Genomic DNA, 23,974 nt, shown 5'->3' on the forward strand with positions numbered 1-23,974 from the left:
GTGGCAATTGCTTTAAATATTCTCTATTTACAGATGGAAAGACAAGCTCAGAGGGACTGAACTCCATTAGTCACGTATCTGTGCAGGGACACTGAATCTGACATCTGGCTCCCAATTTCATTTTCAGGGAATAGTATAAATAATGAGCAATGGGAGGCAACATGGCTCACCATCTCCTCCCAAAGAAGGCAGCCCCTCAGCTGCCCATCTTTGGTCTCACCCTCCAAAGCCCACTCTCTTAGCTTGGTACTACTCTGTTTCCTTGGAAATTCAGATGGAGAGCTTGTCATCAGTAAAAGTTAAACAAAACAAACAAAGTAACTTTACATCCTTAGAGAAAGTTTGTTTCCATATTGTTTGTCCTTTTTCTATTTTTCATCCTTTTTTTTGCTAAGGTACAAAATATTATAAATTCCTAAACAAAAATATGCCAGACTCAAGAGAGATAAGAGACATAGTATCAGTCTAAAATGGCACATGTAGACTGTTGATAAAAGGACCATGCAGAGAATATGGGTCCAGAGTCAGTCACTGTGAACAGGAATTTATAAACTGGGACAGTCTCAGTATACTCAGCTACTGAATGGGGATAATGAGGGTGCTTAGTGATTTGGGGTATAGCTCAGTGACAGAATGCTTGCCTGGTGTGCATGAGGTCCTGGGTTCAACGCATAGCAATGCAGAGGATGGGGAGAGTACTTACTCCCAGCTTTGTTGTGACACTTAAGTGAGTCCAGATTGTAGTGGGTAGCTGTTCCAGCTTTGACCTTGAAGCACTGCCCCTAGTGAGGCAGCAGGTAACTGCCACACCTGCCTATGATCTGCCCCTGGGACATGGCCAAGACGGGACCCCTCTTGGCTCCTCATGATCCTAGATGCTGGATTGCAGATCAAATCAGAGTTCTCCAGAGAACCACGCTGGACTGCACCTCACCTCTCCTGGATCCTGTAACTGACCCCTTTACTGGCTGTAAGTTACCCTGAAAAATAAACCTCTTTTAACTACCAGATAAACTACGTGGAATTGCCTTGTTAATTCCCACTATACCAGATATGTGAGGCACTTAGCCTAGTGTGGGGGACCTATTGAGGAGGCTAGCAATGAGCTATTATTCAATGGAACCATGCTGATCTTTTATCCCCAGCAAAGAGTTCACCAAAACAACTGAAATCACCCCAAAAGACAGTCACTAACCTTTTCTTTTGAAACTTTTCATTTAAAATAATTTCAAATGTATAAAAGTTGCAAAGATTAAAGTAGAAGGAACATTTGCCTACCAAGTTTTTATCATAATTGGGTTATCAATTACATCATACTCCTGTGCTTTGTCACTTAAGCTGCAGATTAATAGAAGCCATTGTCTCTGATTACTACTGATAACTAATTTTTGTTGTTGTTGTTGTTGTTTTGGGGTTTTGAGGCAGAGTAGACTGTAGCCCAGGCAGGCCTTGAATTTACTAAGTAGCTGAGGCTGGCCTTGAATTGAACCTCTTACTTTTTACCATGTGTTGGGATTTTAGGCATAAGCCACAATGCCTAGCTTATTCATAACTCATTTTCCATTGCTGAGCAACAAATCACCATACACTTATCTATTTACAGCATTATCTTCTCATAAGGTCACGTTTGTATAGACCCAAAATTTGACGAGAATGTAACCAGGAAAACTGCTAAACGTAAAATCAAAGATAGCTTTTCCAATAACAAGAGGAAATGCTCAACATCTTTAGCGTCAGGGAAGCACAAATCTAAACTACATCGAGTTGGGTATGTTGTCACACACCATTAAGCCCAGCAGAGGCAGGTGGATTGCTGTGAGTTCAAAGCCAGGCAGAGGTTCATAGTGTGGCCCCATCTCAAGAAAATAGAGACAGATAGACAAACAAACAAAACCCCAACTATCTTGAGGTTTTACCTCACTCTAGTCAGAATGGCTATAGTTAGAAAAACAAACAACAAATATTAGTAAGGACTCAATGGCAGGGGTGGTTATATACCATTGGATGAGAATGTAAATTTATCCATCTCCTATGGAAAGCAACATGGAGAGTCCTCAAAAAACTAAAAATTGAATTTACATGTCATCCAGTTTTGCATTCCTGTGTTCATCCCTGAAGGAACAGAGGCACCACAGGAGAGAGATACCTGCATATCTATGAAGTATCCACAGCAACCAAGTTATAACATCAGCCTGGGTGCCAATCAATGATGAATAAATAAGGAAAGGATTTGTGTGTGTGTGTGTGTGTGTGTGTGTGTGTGTGTGTGTGTGTGTGTACATGCGTGCACAGGAACACAGTAGGTCATTATTTGGCCACAAAAAAGAACAAAATCATCTTATGTACTAAACTGAAGATAACCAGGTTAAGCGAGTAATAAGCTAGTTGCAAACAGGGAGGGTGCTGGTAGCCCAAAGAGCTGCATGTGACCAGCATGAGCTTGGGCCCATTAGCATTTCCTCATGGAGAAATGTCCAAATTAGTAACACAAACATTTATTGGGATTAATTATAGAAATATAAGTGACTCAAAGCCAGCTACATCTCCAGGAAGTCCTGTGGGCAGCTTCGAGGTGGATATATTATTGAAGAGTCCCTCCTGCAGCATAGAGGACTTGAGAAGAACTGTCAAGTTAGAAATGGTTGTGTTCAATCAAAGAAGACAGGCATACATCAAAGCCAGACACAAAAAATGAGCGTGACATGTTTTCTGTCATATGTGGAGCCTAGAAAACACAGAGATGATATGAAAGTAGAAGGAGCTACCAAGATGAAGGAAAGCAGCTTCGGGTACATGAGAACAATGGGGGTACTGTGTAATTGAAGAATAGAACACTCTTGTATGAAAATGGCATCATGAAACCCAGTATTCTGTGCGGTTTATATGGGCTAGATAACAACACACACACAGAGATTAGAGATTGGTCTAGCTTTAGGAAGAAGCCATTTCAAAGATCCTTCCTTTTTGATGGACAATTTTAATTCCTTATAACTGTAGAGCTGAGGTGTTCATTTGCTTGTTAGCTATCAAATGTGGCCATGCTCAGGCCTAGAAAGTTACCCACATTTTTTGTACCATGGCTCCATCCATCTTTAAATGCAGTAGTGAAGAATCTTCCTTATGGCAAGGTCACCTCATGCTCTGAAATCCCTCCCAAAGAGCAGCCAATTCCTTCTTGGCAGCTCAGCAAGTAAGGCCAGCCTTAGCCAGGATCCTCTCCCTTTCCAAATGACAGACTTGGAATTTTAATTATATTGGCAAAACCCAAGAGCACCTAGATTTGCTTTTGGATAACTGGGAGGTATGCAAACATTTGGTTCACTAGGACAGGGATTTGTGGAACCACCTCAGCATTCTGCCTGCCATATACTATGTGACATAACTATAAATCTGTTTTAGAGGCTGGAGAGATGGCCAGCCCAGCTGTTAAAAGTGCTTGCTGCTCTTTCAGAGGTTAAGAGTTCTGTTTCCAGCAGAACTAACATCAAAGTGTCTGTTTCTAAAACTATTCAAGCACAGTTAAGCCAAGACAGTCGAATTAAAGATTTCAAGAAAGAAAATCTTCTCTGGATATTGAGTTTTGCATTATTTTCTTGAGTTGTCTGGACCCTAACTGCAGAGCAACCCAGCTGTAGGTAAATTCTCTGTAATTGGTGAAACTCTGCCTGGGATGTGAAGGTGAAAAACAGTAAGAGAAATATCGCATCTGGGTTGGGGAGAGGGCCCAGTGGGTAAAGGTGCTTGCCACCAAGCTTGACACTCCGAGTTGGAGCCCCCAGTTCCTTCGACATGCTGGAAGGAGAGAACCTACCCCTGAAAACTGTCATCAGATCGTCACATGAGCGCTGTAGTGTGCACATGTCCATGCACACACCAACGGAGACAAATAAACAGTAAAAGTACCATGCCTGAGAAAACTTGGGTGTGGTGGTGTGCCCTGAAATCCCAGCACTCAGGAGCTGGAGGACAGTTTGTGGCTAGCCTGAGCAGCATGAGAAGAGGGGCCGGGGATGGGGGAGGGGGAGAAAGGAAGAAAAGAAAACAAGAAAACGCGCAAGAGAAAAAGCGTTCTTCCCTCCCTGTGCACTTCGCTAACTTTATGCTGCTCTTCTGAGGCAGGGCAACACATACAGGCCCAGTGGTGGTGCCCAGTGGCGGCGTCCAGTGGTGGCAGTGGCCCTAGCCTGGCCTGCTCCTCCAGCCAACTCAGCAGCCCTCCACTGCCTCTGGGTGCTGCCAGCTGTGCCTCGCCTGGCTCATCAGCGCCTTCTCTGTGCCTCACCTGGTTCCTCAGCTCATTCACGCCATCTGTTCAAGGGGTAGACCAAGCTGGCCTCGCCTCGCTGTGAACAGCCTGAAGCTGATAAAGGGTACCTGTGCCCAACGCTGAGCTGGTTCCACCAAAGCTCCTTTGACTTGCTTGGACGTTGATCCCTTTGCTTGTCTCCGGCTCTACGTGGTGGGCTCTCCCTCATGGAGGAGGAGGATATGTACCTGGACCTCTTTCTGGACCCGTATGCAGTCCAGGTGAGCCTGGCAGCCCCATCGCTGAGAACCGGGGATGGTGCTGGCTTTGGGGAACCTCTTTGAAACGCTAAATCTTCCCTAAGAGGCAGACTCGATTATCCAGGCCTTTCAGTTGAACTTGTAAGTTCGGTGAGGTAACCAGGGTTTCCAATCAGACACCCTAGCTATGAAGTTAGATGACCTGGTCCAGGTTGTAAGGGGATATGCTGCCTGCAGTCACCTCGGGTTCTAGCGCTTCTGCTTTGCCAGGATCAGGCCAGGATCAGGATCAGGATCAGGATCAGGATTAGGATCAGGATAGCTGACTTCTCAAACCGATAGTGAACAAATAGGCTCGAGCTATGCTCCTGCCTCAGCTTCCACAGTAGCTGGAACTACAGGTTCAGTCCACCACCTATGACCACACTTGGTTCATTAGACTTTTTTTAGGCAACCCTTCTTCCTTCCTTCCTTCCTTCCTTCCTTCCTTCCTTCCTTCCTTCCTTCCTTCCTTCCTTCCTTCCTTCCTTCCTTCCTTCCTCCCTCTCTTTCATTCTTTGTCTCTCCCTCTCTCCCTCCCTTCTTCCCTACCTTTTTTTTTTTTGAGACAGGTTTCTTTATGTAGCCTGGGCTGTCCTAGAACTCACTGTGTAGGTCTTCAGATTCACAGAGATTCACCTGCTTCTGCTTCCTGAGTTCTGGGATTAAAGGTGTGAGCCAGCATTATAGAGGCTGAGGCCAGCCTAGGTTACGATGAGACCCTATCTCCAAAACAAAGCAAATGTCAATTTAAAATATTCTTACTATTTAAATCTCAGTAACTTATCTATCTGTTCTAAATTCACTTAATTTTTAGATCTCTCCTTTGATTAAAAAAAGCAATGCTGAGTCTTTACTGAGTGCTGATCAGTCAATTAAGACTATGTCCGAATATTCACAAGCTTACTCTAAAATGTGATTTTATGGGGCCACCGAGATGTGGCTCAGTAGTCAGGAGCAAGTACCAATCTTGCAGACAGCCAGTTCCCAGCTCCCATGTCTGTGGCTCATGACTTTCTGTAACTTCAGTTCCAGGGAGATTTGATGATGCCTTCTAGATTCCTTAGGCACCTGCACTCAAGAACATATATTCCCTTCACACATATACATAATGAAGAAAATAGTAAAAAAGAAAAATCCTTAAGATGTGGATTTAAGACTAAAAGAGCATTCAAGTCAAGTGATGCTTATAATTAACTAGTAGAGTGCAGATGCTCTCTTAAATTTTATAGGTATCTTGAGCTCAATTATACTTCTCACTGCTGGAGTTAGGGACAATTTAGCAGGCTATAACTGAAGTAGGAAAAAACATTGTATGATAAATGCCTGTTCTATATTCTAAGATATAGTTAGAAAAGATTTATTTCTCTATTTTCTGTGTGTGAGTGTTTTGTCTGCATGTATGTATACACACTGTGCATGACCGGTGCCCAATGGACGAGTCCGTAAGAAGGTATCGGATCCCTTGATCTGAAGTTACAGATGGGTGAGTGCAGCCATGTGGGTGCCATGACCCTGGGTCCTCTCGAAGAGCAGTCAATACTATTATGGGCCATCTTTCCAGCTTTAAGATGTATGCTTAAGCATGCTGGAACTCTGTAGTATAATCTTGGTACTTTGTAGGAAGCAGGGTATAAGTATAGGCAATCTCGAACCGCCTTTCAGACGGAAGCCATTGACTTCCTGCCATAGTGTAGTCCCGTTGGTGTAACCCTTTGGTTGATTTTATTTTGCTTAGGATGACTTTCCTCCAGCTGTGTCTCAACTGTTCAGCCCAGGGGCGCCTTTAGATGTGCACCCACTTAATCCATCCACCCCAGAGACTGTGTTTAATTCACATCTTGGCAGAGTCAAAGAAACATCCAATGACTTTTCATCTATGGATTTAAGCTTCTTACCAGATGAGTTTCCCCAAGAAAACAAAGACCAGACTGTCATTGGAAACAAGCAAGAAACTGAGCAAAGTTGTGAAACTCAAGATCAGCAAAATCAGTTGCTGTTGCCTGGTTGGGAGGACAGTGGGCTGAGCTTAAATAGCCCCAGTTCACGAGATCCCCATTCCCACCTGCGCTCTGATGGTGCTGACTCCAACCAGCCCTCTCCAGAAAAACTAAACTCCAATGCCTTACCTGTGGCATCCATAGTGTCCATGACACCAATGATCCCTGTTCCAGAAGGCTCTGGAATTGTGCCTCAATTACAGTAAGTGTACTTGTTTTTAAAGTGAAGGATGCTTCTAGGTGTATAGTTTATATTTCAAAATATAAGAACTAATTTCAGGATAATGGGATAAGGAGGAGAATTTCAGATTGCCTTATTTTTCAGTTCTTAATGGGTCATAACTAATGGCATTCTGGTTACTTATGAAAGGAAAAACCAGTTCTTTGTCCCCTAAGAGGAGGTCAAGATTAATAGACACATTCTCAAAAGATTGTATTGTTTATACCAGAGCACTGAAGTTGTTAACAATGGTAGTTATGGCTGCATAAATACAAAGGATACAAAATTGAGTTTGATTTGCAAACTCTTGGATTTGTAGTTTTGGTTCTGGCATGGTATTTTTTTTATTATACAATTATAGTAGAATATTATTTTAAGGTGTGTTATTTTTGTTTACGTTGCATTTGTTTAACTCCATGAAGCTGTGTTACTGTGCTTGTCTAAAACACCTGATGGTCTAATAAGGAACTGGCCAATAGCAAGGCAGAAGAAAGGATAGGTGGGGCTGGCTGCCAGAGAGTATAAATAGAAGGAGAACTCTGGGAAGAGGAAGCTCAGATCTAGGAGCAGCTAGAGGAGGAGGACTTCAGGGGCCAGCCACTCAGACACACAGCAAGCTACAGAGTAAGAGTAAGATTTACAGAAGTAAGAGAACATGAAAAACCCAGAGGCAAAAGGTAGATGGGATAAATCAAGGAAAGCTGACTAGAAACTAAGCAAGCTAAGGCCAGGCATTCATAAGTAAGAATAAGTCTCTGTGTGTGATTTTTTGGGAGCTGGGTGGCTGCCCCCTAAAAAGGCAAAAAAATAACCAATAACATACAGTTAAGTTTTAAAGCTCAATTTTAGTTATGAAATGTAAGAAAATGTGAGTTTTAGCACGTTGGGGTTTATACTTCACTAAGGACCACGTTACTTTGCTTTTCATGCTGAGAATTCTCCCCCACCCCCGAGTGAGTTGCTAAGGCAGAGTCTATGAAGTTAATGAAGTAAGTGAGGTTGGTGTTGAAACTATACCATTATGATCTTCTGGGTTGGCTTGTTTGTTCAGGAATGTGGTTTCCACCGCAAATCTGGCTTGTAAATTGGATCTGAGGAAAATAGCTCTGAATGCCAAAAACACAGAATATAACCCTAAGGTAAGTCCTTTGTGTCCCTTTCAACCAGCACATTTTTCTTAGATTTTGTTCCTTGTATGATTATGACATTGGTTCATTTTTCTTTTATTTTCTAAAAATAAATTCTTAGTGAAAGGTTTAGTTAACTCAGAAGGTTAACTATCTCATTTCTTAAAATTTTGAAGTTTGAAGAACATTCATTCTCAGTGCTGAATAAAGCAATAATTGAACAGTCCTAAAACTGGATCTTTCCTTGTCATTCAGAAAGATTTTTCAGTATGTCTATTTTCAGTCCAGTGAAAACTAGCTTTCTTGGATTATCCTCACATCTGTGGATTTTTTTTTTTTTTTATCTTTTTGGCAATGTCTTGCTATATAGCCCAGGCTAGACTTGAACTTGGAATCCAGGCTGGATTGCTGAGATCATAGGTCTGTATAACCATGTCTGGTTGGAAATACTATTTTTCTAAATGCTGGCCCACACAGCTGACACTTCTTTGTTTACCCATTTTCGGTTTCCTTTACTCAAAAGAGTTAAATTGAGCCAGGTGGTGGTTGCACAGGCCTTTAATTCCAGCACTTGGGAGGTAGAGGCAGGTAGATTTCCATGAGTTCAAGGTGAGCCTAGTCTATGTAGTGAGTTAAGTAAGCCAGGCTTACATAGTGAGATCCTGTCTCAAACTACTGCCCCCCTCCACACACACTCAAGGGAAAAAAAAAGAAAAATAGTTGTGAGGTATAATTCTTATGGTGGGAACAATGATGGATTATATTATTGGAAGGAAAATCTTTTTATGCATATTTTAGTCACCATTTTCAACTCTCCCTTCTTTTGTGGGAGAGAATGTACAGGATCTTTTTGGAATTGTACTATACATGCAAATTCTGGGTTGGTGCTTGAGTTACCTTAAAATTTTAACAAAATCAGGATAAGAAGAAGATAACATTTGCTAGGCATGGTGATGCATATTTTTAATCCCAGGACTGGGAGGCAGAGGCAGGCAGATCTCTGTGAGTTCTAGGCCAGCCTGGTCTACATCTCTCTAAAGCCAGCCAGGGTGACATAGTGAGTTCCTATCTCAAACAACAACAACAACAAACAAAAAAAAAAACAAAAAAAAAAAAGGAAAAGAAAAAAGAAAAACCAAACCAACCAAACAAAAACCAAAAGAAAACAAAATAGGTGGTATACACCCATAATCCCAGTGCTTGAAAAGCTGAGGCAGGATACAAGTCTGTTTGCCTGGATCATATAGTGAGGGTATGCATATTTCTCTCTCTTAGGGAATACCAGGGAAAGTGATACATTTTAGTAAGCACATGAGAAGCATTAATGAGGACTTAACCACTCTCTGGTGGTGACTCAGGGATTTTTGGTGTTTCCAGTTCAAATTGCAATTGGTTGTCTGAACTTGAAGTGATCCATGATCTTTTGGAGTAGCTGGCCCCCCGCAAGAGGTTGTCTTGCACAGGGCCCACTTCAATTTCATTCCTGGCTTGATGGGTAAAAGAAAGTTGGAAAAGAAAGTGTGTAGGACCAATAAGAGGACCAGGTCATTTAGTGCCATGCAATATTGGTAGGCTGATTGGTCAGGGGCCTAAGTGTCCTTGAAGGGTTTATCAGTGAGCAGGCCCGGGACCACACATTGAGAAGGAAACAGGTTTTCTCTTCGTCTCTAGCATGTTTGTTATGATACATACTGTGTTCTGATGTTAGTTGCCTTGGTATATTCTAGACTCTTGGCAATATCATACATAATAACACACTTTTCCTTTCTGTGGTGGGTTTTTGTCTTGAAATAGGATTTAGCCATGTAGCTTAGGCTATTCTTAAACTTAGAATCCTCCTGCCCCAGTCCCCAAGTGCTGGGATTATAGGCATGTACAACATCAGGCATATATATATATATATATATATATATATATATATATATATATATAGTGTTTTGAGATGAGAGCTCATGTATTCCAAACTGGCCTCAAACTTTAAATGCAGCCAGGGATGACCTTGAACTCCTCCCCGCCTGGCCCCGGTCTCCACCTTCAGAGGGCTGGAATTCCAGGTGCACCACCAAACCTGAATTATTCCATGCTGGGAATCAAACCCAGGGCTTCAAGTGTGCTGGGCAAGCACTCTGCCAACAGAGCCATTTCCTCAGCTCATCATCTGCCTTCTTACTCTTATTTTTTTTAAAGGATTCTGTAAGAGAGAAAGGAAGTATGTCAATGTAAGTCCAACTAGTTGTGGTTTTATATTATTTCTTTACCAAGTTCTGATAATGTTGGAGGTTAAATATTTAATTTCTTGTTTATTAAATGAGGGCAACAATGGACTTGTTAGTCTTGTTATATGTATAGATGAGAGAAAATCTAAAAGTCCTTAGCATGAGATCTTAAATATAACAGGTACTCTAATTTTAGCTGTTACTTTAAAAACAGCTGTAAAATAACATTTTATAATTTTTGTTAAAGTGGGGAGAATAGACCCAGACATTGTTTGGCTTTCCTTGTCCATTTCAGTTTCCCCAAGATTTTCATAGACAGCCCAACTTTTTAACTGGGCTACTGTTAACTCCCATCAGAGACTAATTCTCCCATTGGCTTTGGTGTGCAGAGGTTTGCTGCAGTCATAATGAGGATCCGAGAGCCAAGGACAACAGCCCTCATTTTTAGCTCTGGGAAAGTGGTCTGCACAGGAGCCAAAAGGTATGAGGATGAAGTTACCATTCCTACCCCACAGGCAACTTACTATGTAAGGAAAGCATGGCATTTGTGTGAGAACTTGTAGTAGGAGCAACATCTTTTTCTCTGCCAAATAGTTAATGTGGGGTTAAAAGCTCTTAGTCTTGGCCTGGTGGTGGTGGTGGTGGTGGTGGTGATGGTGGTGATGGCGGACACCTTTGATCCCAGCACTCAGGAGGCAGAATCAGGCTGATATTTGTCATTTCAAGGCCAGCCTGGCCTACCAAGCGAGATCTAGAACAGGCTCCAAAGCTACACAAAGAAACCCCGTCTTGAAAAACAAAAAGGTTCCTAGTTTTACATTTAATATTAAGCTATATCCCACACTTTATAGTCCCCAATGTTTGGTTAAGGTTCAAGGAACTTAGCTGATTATAGGAACTTGTTTTTAACATATATATGTATGTTGTGTATATATTAAATACACATATACATTATATATAACATAAATATGTTAAAAGCAAGTTTATGTATATATATACACACACATATGCAATTTTTCCCCGGTCATGACAAGATATCATAAGCCTAGGGACATTATTGTAGATTTTTTTTTTATTACAGATAAGAAGCTAGAACTTTCTAAATGGGATATTTCTGGAGCATTCACTTAGGAGGCATCTCTGGAAAGATTTCTCTTTCCTGGATTTCTTACAGAGGAAGTCCTGAGCTAATGTTTGCTCTTTCAGCATAAAGCTGGTAGGAGAGAGCTGGTTTCCTCCTTATGTCAGATGGACAGCAAGTCCCCTTTGAGAGGTGATTTCAATCCTCAGCTACAGAGGCACCAATCATTCCTTTCTTCCTATGAACATGGGCTGCAATATGCTTATTTGTATTTGCTCAACTTATTGAAAAAATTGACATTGTTTATATTTTCATGATTAATGAGATTAAACACTTCTTCACAAACATGTCAAATGAGTATTAAATCTTTTGCCCAATATCCTAGAGATAATTGTCTTTTGGTGACAGCCTTTTGTATTTTAAGTATTTTGCAATTTTATGCATAAGTATTTTTTCCAGATTACTATTTATCATGTTTTAAAGGAAAGTTTTAAAACACAACTTAAAATTGTTGGTATATAGTTAGTTGATTCTTGTTTTTCCCTTTATGTTTGATCATTTGGAATCTTGTTTAGAAAGGCATTTTACCTGTAGAACATGATATAAATATTGACCTCCAACATTTTTCTAGCCTTTTTCATGTCTTACATTATATAAGAAATAATAGAGAAAGGATAGTGGCTTTTTGATTCATCTAGAGCAGTGGTTCTTAACCTTCCTAATGCTGTGACCCTTTAATGAAGTTCCTCATGTTGTTGGTGAAGTTCATGGGTGACCCCCAACCACAAAATTATTTTTACTGCTACTTCATAACTGTAATTTTGCTAGTTATGAATCATAATGTAAATATTCTTGGAGACAGAACTTTGCCAAAGGGGTCATGACCCACAGGTTGAGAGCCACTCGTCTAGAGGATGCTCTGTCTGAAGGGAGTGCCCTGTACCTCTGCTGCCTACTGTGGTAACCACTAGTTACTGTGGCATTAAGAAATGGAAATATTTAAATTAATTGGATAGAGCAGGTTTAGAATTTTGTTTCAGTTTAAGATACTTTTTTTTCAAACCACCAATCAGTATCCAAGTAACACTTATTGAAGAATGCACTCTTGCCCCATGCTCTTGATTTTTTTTTCAGAGCTGAGGACCAAACCCAGGGCCTTGCACTTGCTAGGCAAACGCTCTCTGAGCTATTTAGCTGCTCCAACCCTGCTCTTGATTTTTCATATCTAGTTCTTTGTGTGTATCTAAATGGGCCTCTTGGCCTTCTATTCTACTGGTCTATGGATGTCTGGTCCCAGAAACCTCCATTCCTAAGTAATCATAGGATGTCTGTGCAAAATAGATGTAGGAATGTTCTCTCAGCACAGTTTAAAATAGGGACTCCATATTAAATATCTAGTAAGAGGGTTTTGATTTAAGTCACAAAGTGCAATTGTTCTAGCTATATACACACATTGAGTGGTGTCACAGCATGTGATTGGTTGGGGAGCAGATGAAATTATCAGTTCATTTATTTAAGTTTGTAAAATGTGCTCATATCACATACATTGTATTTTTCTAGAATTTGAAAGCCAAATTCAGATGGTAATTTTGAGTTTAGATAGAGACACAGGTTATCTGAATCTATTTGATTCTTGAGTTTTGCATAATAAGTTGTGAGCATTTGTTTTATACAAGAGAGCAGTATTTTTGTCCAAACTCTATCCAAACCTATTTTCTGTAATAAGGATGAAAGATACATGTTTGCTTAGGGATATGTGCAGAAGGCAAAATTTAAATAGTTCTTGCCACCTGTGATGAAACTTCAGGGTTTTAAATCTATTCTCTAATGTTTGCACAGTGAATACATATGTAGACTTTGAGCTGTGGTTAAAATAGGAACCCGCATTTGAAATTTACAGTGAAGCAAGCTTTCCTTTACTAAATGTCTTAATTCCATTGCTGACTTGGGACATAGTCTTGTCAGGAGTTAGAAGTGGGCGGGGCGGGGGGGGGAGAGAGAAGGATAATTGAAGTAATGCTCATAGCACAATTCTAGTAAGAGGACCTTGAGGGATCTAGGGAAGAGAACCCAACATTTTGCTTGTTCAGGCAAGCTGAGTCAAGGTGGCTTTTCTTTTAGGAACTGCTGATTCACAACCCAAAGATGAACACACCCCACCAGGAGAGCTGTGTTCACATAATTCACTCACAGTGGCCCCTGTCCAGGACCCCCTGCTGCTCATTGTTGTTTGGGCAAGTGAACAATGTCAAATGAATACTACAGGACCCAATCCTAGGGCTTCACATTCCCTGACATGGATTTGGGGTTGATCGTAGCTGCAAAAGAGTTTGGATACATTTCCCCCCTCATGCTGAGTATGAAGCAGCTGGGTGAGAAAGTTGAGGAAAATTGGGCAAGTTTTAAGGAATTTAAATTTGTTTTTGACAATTCATCTCATAAAGACCTAAGTCTCTGCCATTCCCTTGGCACATATCTTTCTTCCTTGTGTTGGTTATTTTTGTGCATGTCTTTGTGCTTACTTTTGTGTCTATAAAAATGGCTCACACACCTTTAGACCAGGGCCATTCTCAGGCTGTAGCAAGTACCAGAAGCACTTACAAGACTATAGACAGCAATTTGCTCATTCCTAGACAAGAGTGTCTGTGTGTCAGAGGTCACTCCTGGGTCATGACCCCTCTAACAAGATTTTAGGTCTGAGGACATACTTTGAGAAATAGTACAGTAGTTAATTTTTCAAATAACATTTAAAACAAGTAGAAGTTCCTTACAGATGAGAGATGGCCAATCAAGGTAACGGGTTTGAGTCAGTTCAACAACAATTGTCCATTGTACCAGACATTTAACAAGATGCTATGGACAAAAATATGAAAGGGAGGTCCTTTCCATGAAGCTTCACTTATTTTTACTTTATTCTTGTCCTTTCAGGGACCAAACCCGGAGTCTTGCACATGTTAGGCAAGTGCTCTATCACTGAGCCACACCCCAGCCTACGGTCTCATAGGTATATTGAAAGATGAACCCAGGATGTGTAGTAGAGATACGGTCAGAAGCCTAGGCTACAAATGCAGCACCAATAGTAAAAGAGACAGAGTGAATAAGATACCATTAATTAACTAGGTGTGATAATGCATGCCTATAATCTCAACATTGCGTGAGTTACCCACTAGCCTGGGCTCTAGAGCTAGACTCTACCTCACAAAACAGCGAAAGTGTCTTTAATCATGTTTGCATCTCCCCAGTGAAGAGGAGTCTCGACTGGCAGCGAGAAAGTATGCTCGAGTGGTGCAGAAGCTTGGCTTCCCCGTCCGATTCCTCAATTTTAAAATTCAGAACATAGTTGGAAGCTGTGATGTGAAGTTTCCTGTCAGGCTGGAGATTTTGGCGCTAACCCACCGCCAGTTCAGTAGGTATGATGGCTTTCAAGCTCAACCTCACACTTGCTAAGCTGGAGCCGTTATACAATCCAGGCTGTTTATACAAGATAGCTGTCAGAGAAAGTGACGACCAAAAAAATTAGAGACCAAAAAAGGCAGGGTAGTTGAATGGATTAAGATGCTGTGCTCTAGTCCTCAAAAGTTACCATATGGGCCAGGGTCTTGAAATAGTGGTTCTCACAGTGAAGATGCACAGTGATCACTTGGGCAACTTCAGGCCACATCTCTGATCAGGCAGCTCCACCAGAAGAGACTTGGCTTGCAATCCTGCAAAGTTCATACCCAGCATTGGTGCTGAAGCTCTGTATTCAGGACCACTAATTGATTAGGTTTGTAAAATAGACCCACATGGCTCTGGAGATGGACATGGGAGAAGTGGAGAGGTAAGGTTGACAGCTGGGGTGGAGAAGAATTGGAGAGGAGGAAAGATGGATGTGGCCTGGCCTCTGAGTGTGGTCCTGTCTAGTCATCTTTATTTGGGAGGGGGTGTCTTTGTGTAGCTGTAACTGACATAGCAGTGCTGTGTTTATAGTATTTCTATACTAAGGCAGCATTCTAGTCTCCCTGGCTTTTTTAAACCTAATATCCCCAGCTAAACTGGCTCCCTGGCCTCAGCTTGACCCTCAGAGAGGGCAGATCGGGCTTCAGCGGTCAACACCACAGCCTCCACCCCTAGATACACACCTGGGTCAAAGCAACTGACCTAATATGGAATGGCAGATGCTTTTACACTCTCTCGGTCAGTTCAGTCTCATTCCAACCTTTTACTTCCTTTGTGAGTGAGCAGTGAGTCTGTTCAGTCAAGTGGGTAAGGAACAGTGGAAGGGGTTTTGTTGGCTTTCCTTTCCAATCCAACCCCAGCAGAAGTTTAAAATGTCTGGACTTTTCTTAACTGCCAAACTACAGAATAAATCTTATTCTGAGATTTACCTTGGGTGATGCTTTCTTCCTCCTATTTTTCCCTCAATTTGCTTATTGAGTGGCTATGATATCTGCCATGTTTTTCATTTTTCAAAAGTCAGTTCCGTGGACAGCTTCCTCCCTTCCTCATGCAATATATATCACCTCTGGTGTGTTTTCTTCAACCTGCGGGTAATTTATAGACATAGTACATACTCCATTTTTAAATATGTGAACACAGACATTTTATCATCTGGTTTCTCGAGCCACAGGACTCCAGTCTCCCTTCTCAGAACACATGAATGAGATCCACCTCAACTCAGCATGGCTGAGGTAGACTCCCTGCTCTCCTCTCAGGCCGCTTGGGGCTCCACATGTTGTGTACAATTCCCTCCCTTCTCTCCCTTCCTTTCCCAATACAGAGAGATTGCAGTTGACAGTAAAACAGTCACTTGTCACCATTTTCTCTTTCTGAAACACAGAACTACCAGAAGAGCAAGATCAGAGTCAGCTACCTGGCTTTTATCTTCCTGAAGGGGCCCACATCAGTCTCTTGTTCTTAGTCGGGTTTATGAGCTCAGTTAATTTTTTTGTGTCTAGCTGGAAAGTGTACTTTGTATTCCAGAGACTGTCTCTTTCTGGTCTTGTGCTGGCCTCCCACAGAAGCACTCTGTTGGGCCTTCTTCCACAGGATATGGATCTCAACTGCAGTGTGTGTGTGTGTGTGTGTGTGTGTGTGTGTGTGTGTGTGTGTGTGTGTGTGTATGTGTATGTGTGTATGTATGCATGCGCATGCACACTCATGCATGTCTACTCTTTACATTGGGAGCCTTAAGGATACTTTTCTAAGCAGAGAAAGGGATTTCTTTTTAACCTTTTTAAACCCCTGTAGCTTTTAGGAAACATCACACCATCACTCAAGATCAGGTCAAATGTGTCTTATGTTAAAATCTCAAGTTCACCTTTAATTTAGGGTCTGGAATGGGCATTTCAATATCTAATACAGGTGTGTCCTAGTTTTATATTTAGTTTTGAAATCAGGTCTGGCTATGCAATCCAGACTGGTCTCACATTATAGCCATTCTCTTGTATCAGCCTCCTAAGTGCTAGGATTATAAGCATGCATCACCATGTCCAGGGTCTTGAACCCAGGGCCTCGTGTCTCTTAGGCAAGTGCTCTACCCCGAGCTACATCACCACTGCAGTCTCTCCCTTGCTACCTTCACTACCAATCTATGTCACAATCATCTTTATAGCTTTCTATGAACATTTCCACTTCAGTTTTAAACTCAGAAATATGCTGGCAATAAATACTTGTTAAGAGTCTAAAATCCAGGTGAGTATTGTGTAGTAGAGGGTAAGGTTCTACTGGCCACCTATGCAGCTTTAGTCCCTTGCCCACATGGGGGTCACTGACTAAAATAAAGACAAACTGTCAGTGTTAGTGTTGAACTGTGGAAGTCACTATGGAGCTAAGACTGCTCTGTGCAATGGGATCCTGAGTAGGGTGCTTTGTGTCATGTAGATTTGGAGAGTCAGAGAAGTGCTCCTGGAGAGGTGATACTGGAAGATGATTCAAGGTCACATTTCTATGGCTCTGTGCCCAAGGAATCATCAGATGTTTGCTACTCAGTCTCTACTGGATGGTCTCTGTCCTTCCCTCTTCTCTGTGCTTCAGTCCTCTTTTACTTACACTGATGCACAGGATAAGTAGCACATCTCTAGTCAGGAGTTCATTGCGCCTGTCACTTTAAAAACATGGTTTTGGAAGTGACCGCCATACTCTGCAGGAGGGATCCTCCTCAAAGTGATCACCTTTCTCTTTCCAGTAAGGGCTGCTATGGCTTTCTTGGTTGAAGAACTACAGGTGCTTGTTGCTGTGGTTCATCCTCTACACGTGGATTTGTTTGGGTAGATCCTAGTGTGCCGTTTTTCAGATGTCTTGTTTTCCTATTGTTCTCCATGAGCCATTACTCTGAATGGTTGTATTTTCGTACCCCCCCTTTTACCCTCCCAACTTCTCCAGGGGAGACATCATTGAACCATTTCTATGGCTCTGTGCCCTTCTCTGGGATGGAACATGGAGACACAATTCTTAAGCCCTATCCTTTGCTCCATGGAGATCCAGCATGTTTTTTAATAAGTCTGAGTGAATTACTACTTATAGGAACAAATTGTGAACTTTACATACTTAGTATAATGCAGTTGGGTTCCTTTGTATAGCAGCTGTCCAAAGACAAGTAGCTGTGGTCTTGAACTTCTTTTAGGGTCTATGTTCTAAAAATGTCTAGCAATTTATAAATGCACAAAAAATGTTCTTATTGTTGGGAACTTGGAAAATCCAGAAAAATGTGTCTATATGCTGTTACTGGCAAGCTTTAGTTGAGTGATGAAAGGCAGAAAACATTTAATAAGATCTTCAAATATCAGATCTGATGCTGAAAGTTAATCTCAATTTCTAACAATCTAGGGTAGTTTACAAATGAGAGAAACAAAAAGTTAGCTCTTAAACTGGGCATGGTCACGGGGTGGCAGTGGCACATGCCTTTAATCCCAGCACTTGGGAGGCAGAGGCAGGAGGATCTCTGTGAGTTTGAGGCCAGTCTGGTGTACAGAGTGAGTTCTAGGACAGCCAGGGCTACACGGAGAAACCCTGTCTCAAAAACAAGAACAAAAATAAAACCCCAAACCAAAAGCAAACACAAACAAAAGCTGGGCATGATGGTATCTGCCTGAAATTGAAATCCTAGCACTCAGGAAGCTGAGGCAGGAAGACCACAAACTCAAGGTGGTCTGGGCTATGCATAGCAAGTTCTAGACCAGTTATGGAAACACATGGGGATACCCTGTTTAAGAAACAAAATTTAATTGTACTTGAGACAGTCTCACTATGTAGCCCAGACTTAATCTCTCAATCCTCCCTTGGCCTTCCACATCCTGGGATTACCGACATGTGTCACCAGGCCAGGTTTGACCAAAAATTCCGTTTGTGAATGTCTTAAGTATCTACACTCAGGGTAGAGGTTGTAGCCCAGTGTCACAACACTTGCCTAAAATGTATGAGGTTCTGTGTTCAATCCTAGCATGAAAAAAAAAAATGTTTATACTCAAGACATTACTCTTGCCAAGATAACCAAGAGGTTTTTAGTAAAATGGCACTTTTTACAACTATGATATGAAGTTTAATGTGTGGGCTCTTGAATGTTCTGGAAAAGAGATTGCACTATTAGTCACTAATCACTTTTCATGTCTCAGTTATGAACCTGAACTGTTTCCTGGCCTTATTTATAAGATGGTAAAACCACAAGTGGTGTTGCTCATCTTTGCATCTGGAAAAGTTGTGCTGACAGGTAAGTTTAAGGTTACTATCTCATGTTCATACAATGTAAAGCTATGTGTATGCTTTGTTTTTCCTTCTGAATGGCTTTTCCTTCACAACAAAGTAATTTTTGCTGTATTGGGGGAAAGAAAAGAAAAAGGAGAAAATGACATCACTCATAGATTTCAATTCCTAAAATGATACATTTTCACATATCTTTAGTGTGTATTTTCATCTTGCTATTCTGCTTAATACCAACCATTATCACACATGTAGCTAACTTGCTTCTTCAAACTCTTTAAGAAGGCTTTTAATAAAGCTGCACAATGTTCCCAAGGCAGGGATTGGTACATATTCCCTGTAAAGGCCAAACACTAAATATTTAGACTTTGTGGTCCCAAGAGTTTCTGCTGGAACTGGCATCATATAGAGGCTTTGGACTGTGAATTATGTGACTAGGGATTAAATGTGTCACATAATAGTACTCTTTTATTTTCTCCCAATCACTTAAAGATATTGAAGTCATTCTTGGGTCACAACTGACACCTATAGTCAGTACACTGGCTATACCAGCTGCCCTACACTTCCTGTCTCCTGTTCTCACAGGTTACTAAATAAAACTTGTCTCCCTCCATTGTCAGATGCTTTTATGATCCTTTGTGTTTGTTACTTATAAATGGGACAAGCATTTGACTATTTTTGTATGTGGAGAATTATTAGTGCAAGTGCTCAGAAGTCAAATTTTTTAAGTATATTGCTATTTTCAAAGTTCTGAGCATAAATTTCCAAATTCTTTTAAAGGCATGTACAATATAGTCTCCTATATCAAACCTTCCTTCCAATAGTGTGTCTGAACATCTTTTGACTAAACTTCCAGCAGCATTTTAAAAATTGCATCGAAGGCTGGGTATGGTGGGTATTGCCTTTAGTCCTGGTGCTTGGGTAGCAGAGGCAGGCAAATCTCTGAGAAAGAGATCAGCCTGGTCTGCATAGTTCCAGGCCACCAACCAGCATTTGACAGTAAGATAGCCCCCTCCCTGTTCCCAGAACTTGGCTAGTTCAAGTCGTTGTATTGCTGGTTGGTGTATTGTCTCACTAAAATATGGAGATGTATTCGTAAATCTGATGTCCAAATGATAGACCCTTAATTTTGGGTACCTACCAGGTGCGTATACTATGTTAGCTTGCAAATACCCATTTGGCAGCAATCCAGCCCTGTGGAGACAGGTGGTGGAGTTATGTTGCACTGGATCTCACTGAACCAGAGGATAAGCCATATGTACTTAGACCAACCATCCGGTGTCCCTAATCCTGCCATATGCTCTTCAAGGACAATAAAGTTGCCTAGATTTTTGTGAAATGTTATGTTTTTTAAAGGACTTTGCACAAATGTTAGTGCACATAAGCCCCTCACTACTCTAGGAGAAGGATTGCTGTCTTTCTGGTAAGGAGCCTGAAACTTGGAGGTCAGGTGAGATGCTGATGATTGCAAAGTTCGTTAGTGGTACAGCTGCCATTTGGGCTCTTACTGAATTTCAAACCTGGTCCTTTCCTGGTATATCAGGCACATCTTGCTGCCTCAATGGTCAGGGTTAGGAATGGTGTGTATCCCAAAGGGGCAGTCATTGAAGCACACAGAAAAGTCATGGTAAACCGCTTAAAATGCTGAGGTCACCCCGCTGTTGCTGTTGCTGCAATAAAGTAGGGGCTTTTATTATTGTTAATTGGATTATGAGACTAATTAAGTTTCCTTTGATGTTCATACTTTAGTGAGGAAATGTTGGATGAGGTCTGGGACACAGTCAGAGAAACGGGTTTGCCTAGAATGTAAAAGGCCCTGGGTCTGATACCCAGCACCAGATCTAGTACAAACTTGACAAAATCTTGTTTTAACACGTGGGAATGAGCACAGGTGGCATTCGGTTGATGGCTTCTGGTGTAAAGAAGGGAACATTGGTTGTATGCCTCCCTCATTGCTGCTTTATGATTTAGGTAACTTTAATTTCTTGGGCCTCGCTTCCCCCATTTATGAAATAAGGGAACTGTATACTCTATTGCGTCAGAAATCATTTGTTGAAATCATTGTCAGAAATCAGATGTTGCTAATGTAAAACACTGGCTGAGTTCTGCTTCCCAGAGGTCTCCAGGTAGTATGTTATTCATGTTTGAACGAAGTGTTCTTAGGTACAGTATTTTATATAAAACCTTATGGAAAAAGCAAACCAGTGTTTATCTCAAATGCTGGACCTGGATGCCCTGTTCCTCAAGGAACTATAAAAAGAATGTCTTGCCCTGGGGTTTGCCTTGCTGTGCATACCTGCATCAATTACCACATGCCATTTTCTGATGGCAAGAGGCCTGTTCCAGATAGAGGTGTTCACAAACAAGGCAGGGCCATGTTCTTCCTCAATAGCCTTATACTTTTGTCTCACTGTTTGGTTTACATAAAACTGATCTCTTTGGAAAGGAAAACTTTAATATTCTAACTCTGATGTGACTTTGGGGGCTTTCCCACCCCAAAGGTGCAGAGTTTCTCTTCTCTATTAGTAACTCAACCTTCATCCTCATTCTTCCATCTTTCAGGATGCAGACCTACAAATTGCAAACTCCTTAGTAAGGAATAAATACAATTTTGCCATTAGCAGCCAAAAAAAGAAATTAGACTTATAAGGACTTCCTCCTTACTTCTTTAAGGTTTTTAAAAAATGGAATTTATCTAACAAACTTAACCACTGGAAAGTGGGCATTTAGAACATTTGGTGTTTTGCGATGCAATGTGACTATTCCATTATCTCCAGTTCTAAAACATTCCACGGCTCCAAATAAATCTCTGCATCACTGAACAGTTTTCCATGTGTCTGTTGTCTTCATGGATTTACCTATTTTGAATGTTTCATCTAAATGTAACCATTCCTGCTCTTTTTGGGGGAGGGGTGTGTGCCTAGATTTTTTCAAGTGTTGAGGCATGTCTAAATTTTGTTCTGTTTATGGCTGAGCAATATTCTATTGTGTACATACACTGAATTTTTATCCATTGATGGCCACTGAGGCTGTTTCTCTTTGTTATTATAACTGCTGTTGCGATTCTAGTCTGTCTGTATACCTGCTTTTGGTTTTGTGAAGTGTTTACTTGTGTGAAATTGCTGGGTTGTGTGGTGATTCCTTAACTTTTGAGGAACACCCCAACTTGGGAGCTGAACTCAGTTTACATTTCCTCTAGCAGCATAGAGGTTGCTGAACTCCCACAACTGGACTGTCAGCTGTTTTTTTTCTTTACTAAAGGTGTTACAGCTCATCCCTGTTCTGAATTCTGGGTGGTCCTCTTTTTGGATCTTCTCCCTCATTAGGCCTGGAGCTGAGTCAGATACTCACTCTCAGATTTGCTGCTTTCTTTCAAGTTTTGCATCTCTGAAGGAAGAGTCCTATGACTCCAGATACTCCAAGTTACTCACATACTAACAGGTTGTTTTGTTAATTTGTTTTTGAAACAGAGTCAGCTGTGTAGCTCAGGAGGGCATGAATCCTGTTTCTGCCTCCCAAGTGATAGCTTATAGGCATGTATCACCACACCTGGTGCTAACAGTTTTTATTGTTTCTTCCATTAACCTGCTTTCTTTGCTTTCTGCTCACAGATATGTCAGATACTAATTGCTATTAAGCTGAAGCCCTAAATTCACATAAGAACCAGTCCATAACACTCTTTGGGTTGTCCCTATCAACTTTAGAAGGTGGAGAGAGTGATGATTGATGGTTGTTGGTGAGAGACAAGTGGGAACTGACTGATATTTCTCAAGGGAGAGTGTCTAATCTGTTTCTAGTGCTGTAAGTCCATGTCAGTAATATCATAGTTAACAATTGCTGAGAGCTAAGACTCTAAGGATGAAAATGGAATAAATTTTCCCTCTAATTTCTTCCTATGTGTCAAAATTAGAAACTCTTAGAATGATTCTACCCTGTCTGATACTATGAAAACAAGACACTAACCAAAAAATGAGTGGATCCAAGGAAGTAATTTTTTGCTAGTAGCTAAGGTCACAGTGCTGAGGATGTCATTCTTATGTAATGTTGTAGCACACTTGCACAACAGTCTATCTATATTTCTACTGATCCCTGTATGACTGAAGACAATATTCACAGAGAGGAGGAATACTAAAGGAATCGCTGCCCTATGGCATGTATTTTTGAGAGACTGTGGCTATAGTGCCCTTCCTCCAATACTTTTCTTTATTAGAAAGAAATGCCACTTATTGTGAACTACTGAAGAGGCATCATGTAGAAACCATCACAAAACTGCACATCCTGTAATCCCAGTACTGGGGAAGCAGACACAGATGGATCTATTCTGAGGCCACCCTGGGCTGTTTAGCTAGACCATTTCCCAAAATAAAAGAGACAGTAATTGAACGTGGTGAAATGAAATTTTAGGATTAAAGATGTTGTTGTTGTTATGTTAAACTTTATATATACTTGGATTTCTTTATAGGTGCCAAAGAGCGTTCTGAGATCTACGAAGCATTTGAAAACATGTATCCTATTCTAGAAAGTTTTAAGAAAATCTGAATGTATCATGGGGCTTCTCATATTGTAGTGATTTGGATATGTGCTTAAGCACAGCAGAGAAAGAGCGGGATTTCTTCTACATGTCACTGTAGAAGCTTCCCATGCTTCCTAGCAGTCCCTGTTATTATGCTAATAGAATTATGTTTTTTGTTTGATTTGGAAACTGGGTCTGCTGTGTAGCCTCAAGTGCAGTTTGATTTATTACAAGGTGATTATATGTGAATAATCATGATTAAGAAATGAAAATTTTGTACTCAAAAATGACTCTTGTATGTTATTTAATTATAAAAAACAAGAACAAATATAAACTTATTTTAGAATGTGAAACATTCCAGGCCTCGCTAGACTGAGGCATTAAGCCCATGCTTTATTTTTAAATATGTAATGTATTAAAATGTGTTCTCTGAAGACAGTAATACATAGAAATTTCAAGTGACTGCATATTTGGATACTATCTGTAATATAGCTATCAATAGAAAATCATGTTTAGTTTTTTGTTGTTATTTTTCCATTTAAAGTACAGAAGGACAGAGTCCAGACCCTTTAGTAACAGATACTGTGAAAATCTC

General features: G+C 40.9%; 1 protein-coding gene across 1 annotated transcript; it reads left to right on the plus strand.

Moving 5' to 3' along the window:
* The first annotated feature begins 4,473 nt into the window (after positions 1 to 4,473).
* Positions 4,474 to 23,405, plus strand: Tbpl2 (TATA-box binding protein like 2). The gene is made up of 7 exons (XM_006981080.2): positions 4,474 to 4,527; positions 6,284 to 6,747; positions 7,817 to 7,904; positions 10,498 to 10,589; positions 14,432 to 14,599; positions 18,782 to 18,876; positions 23,329 to 23,405. The coding sequence occupies exons 1-7, from the start codon at positions 4,474 to 4,476 to the stop codon at positions 23,403 to 23,405; spliced, it is 1,038 nt and encodes a 345-aa protein (XP_006981142.1).
* Positions 23,406 to 23,974: the final 569 nt, after the last annotated feature.

The sequence above is a fragment of the Peromyscus maniculatus genome, chromosome 4 (assembly GCF_049852395.1).
Source record: "Peromyscus maniculatus bairdii isolate BWxNUB_F1_BW_parent chromosome 4, HU_Pman_BW_mat_3.1, whole genome shotgun sequence".
NCBI classification, from domain to species: Eukaryota; Metazoa; Chordata; class Mammalia; order Rodentia; family Cricetidae; genus Peromyscus; species Peromyscus maniculatus.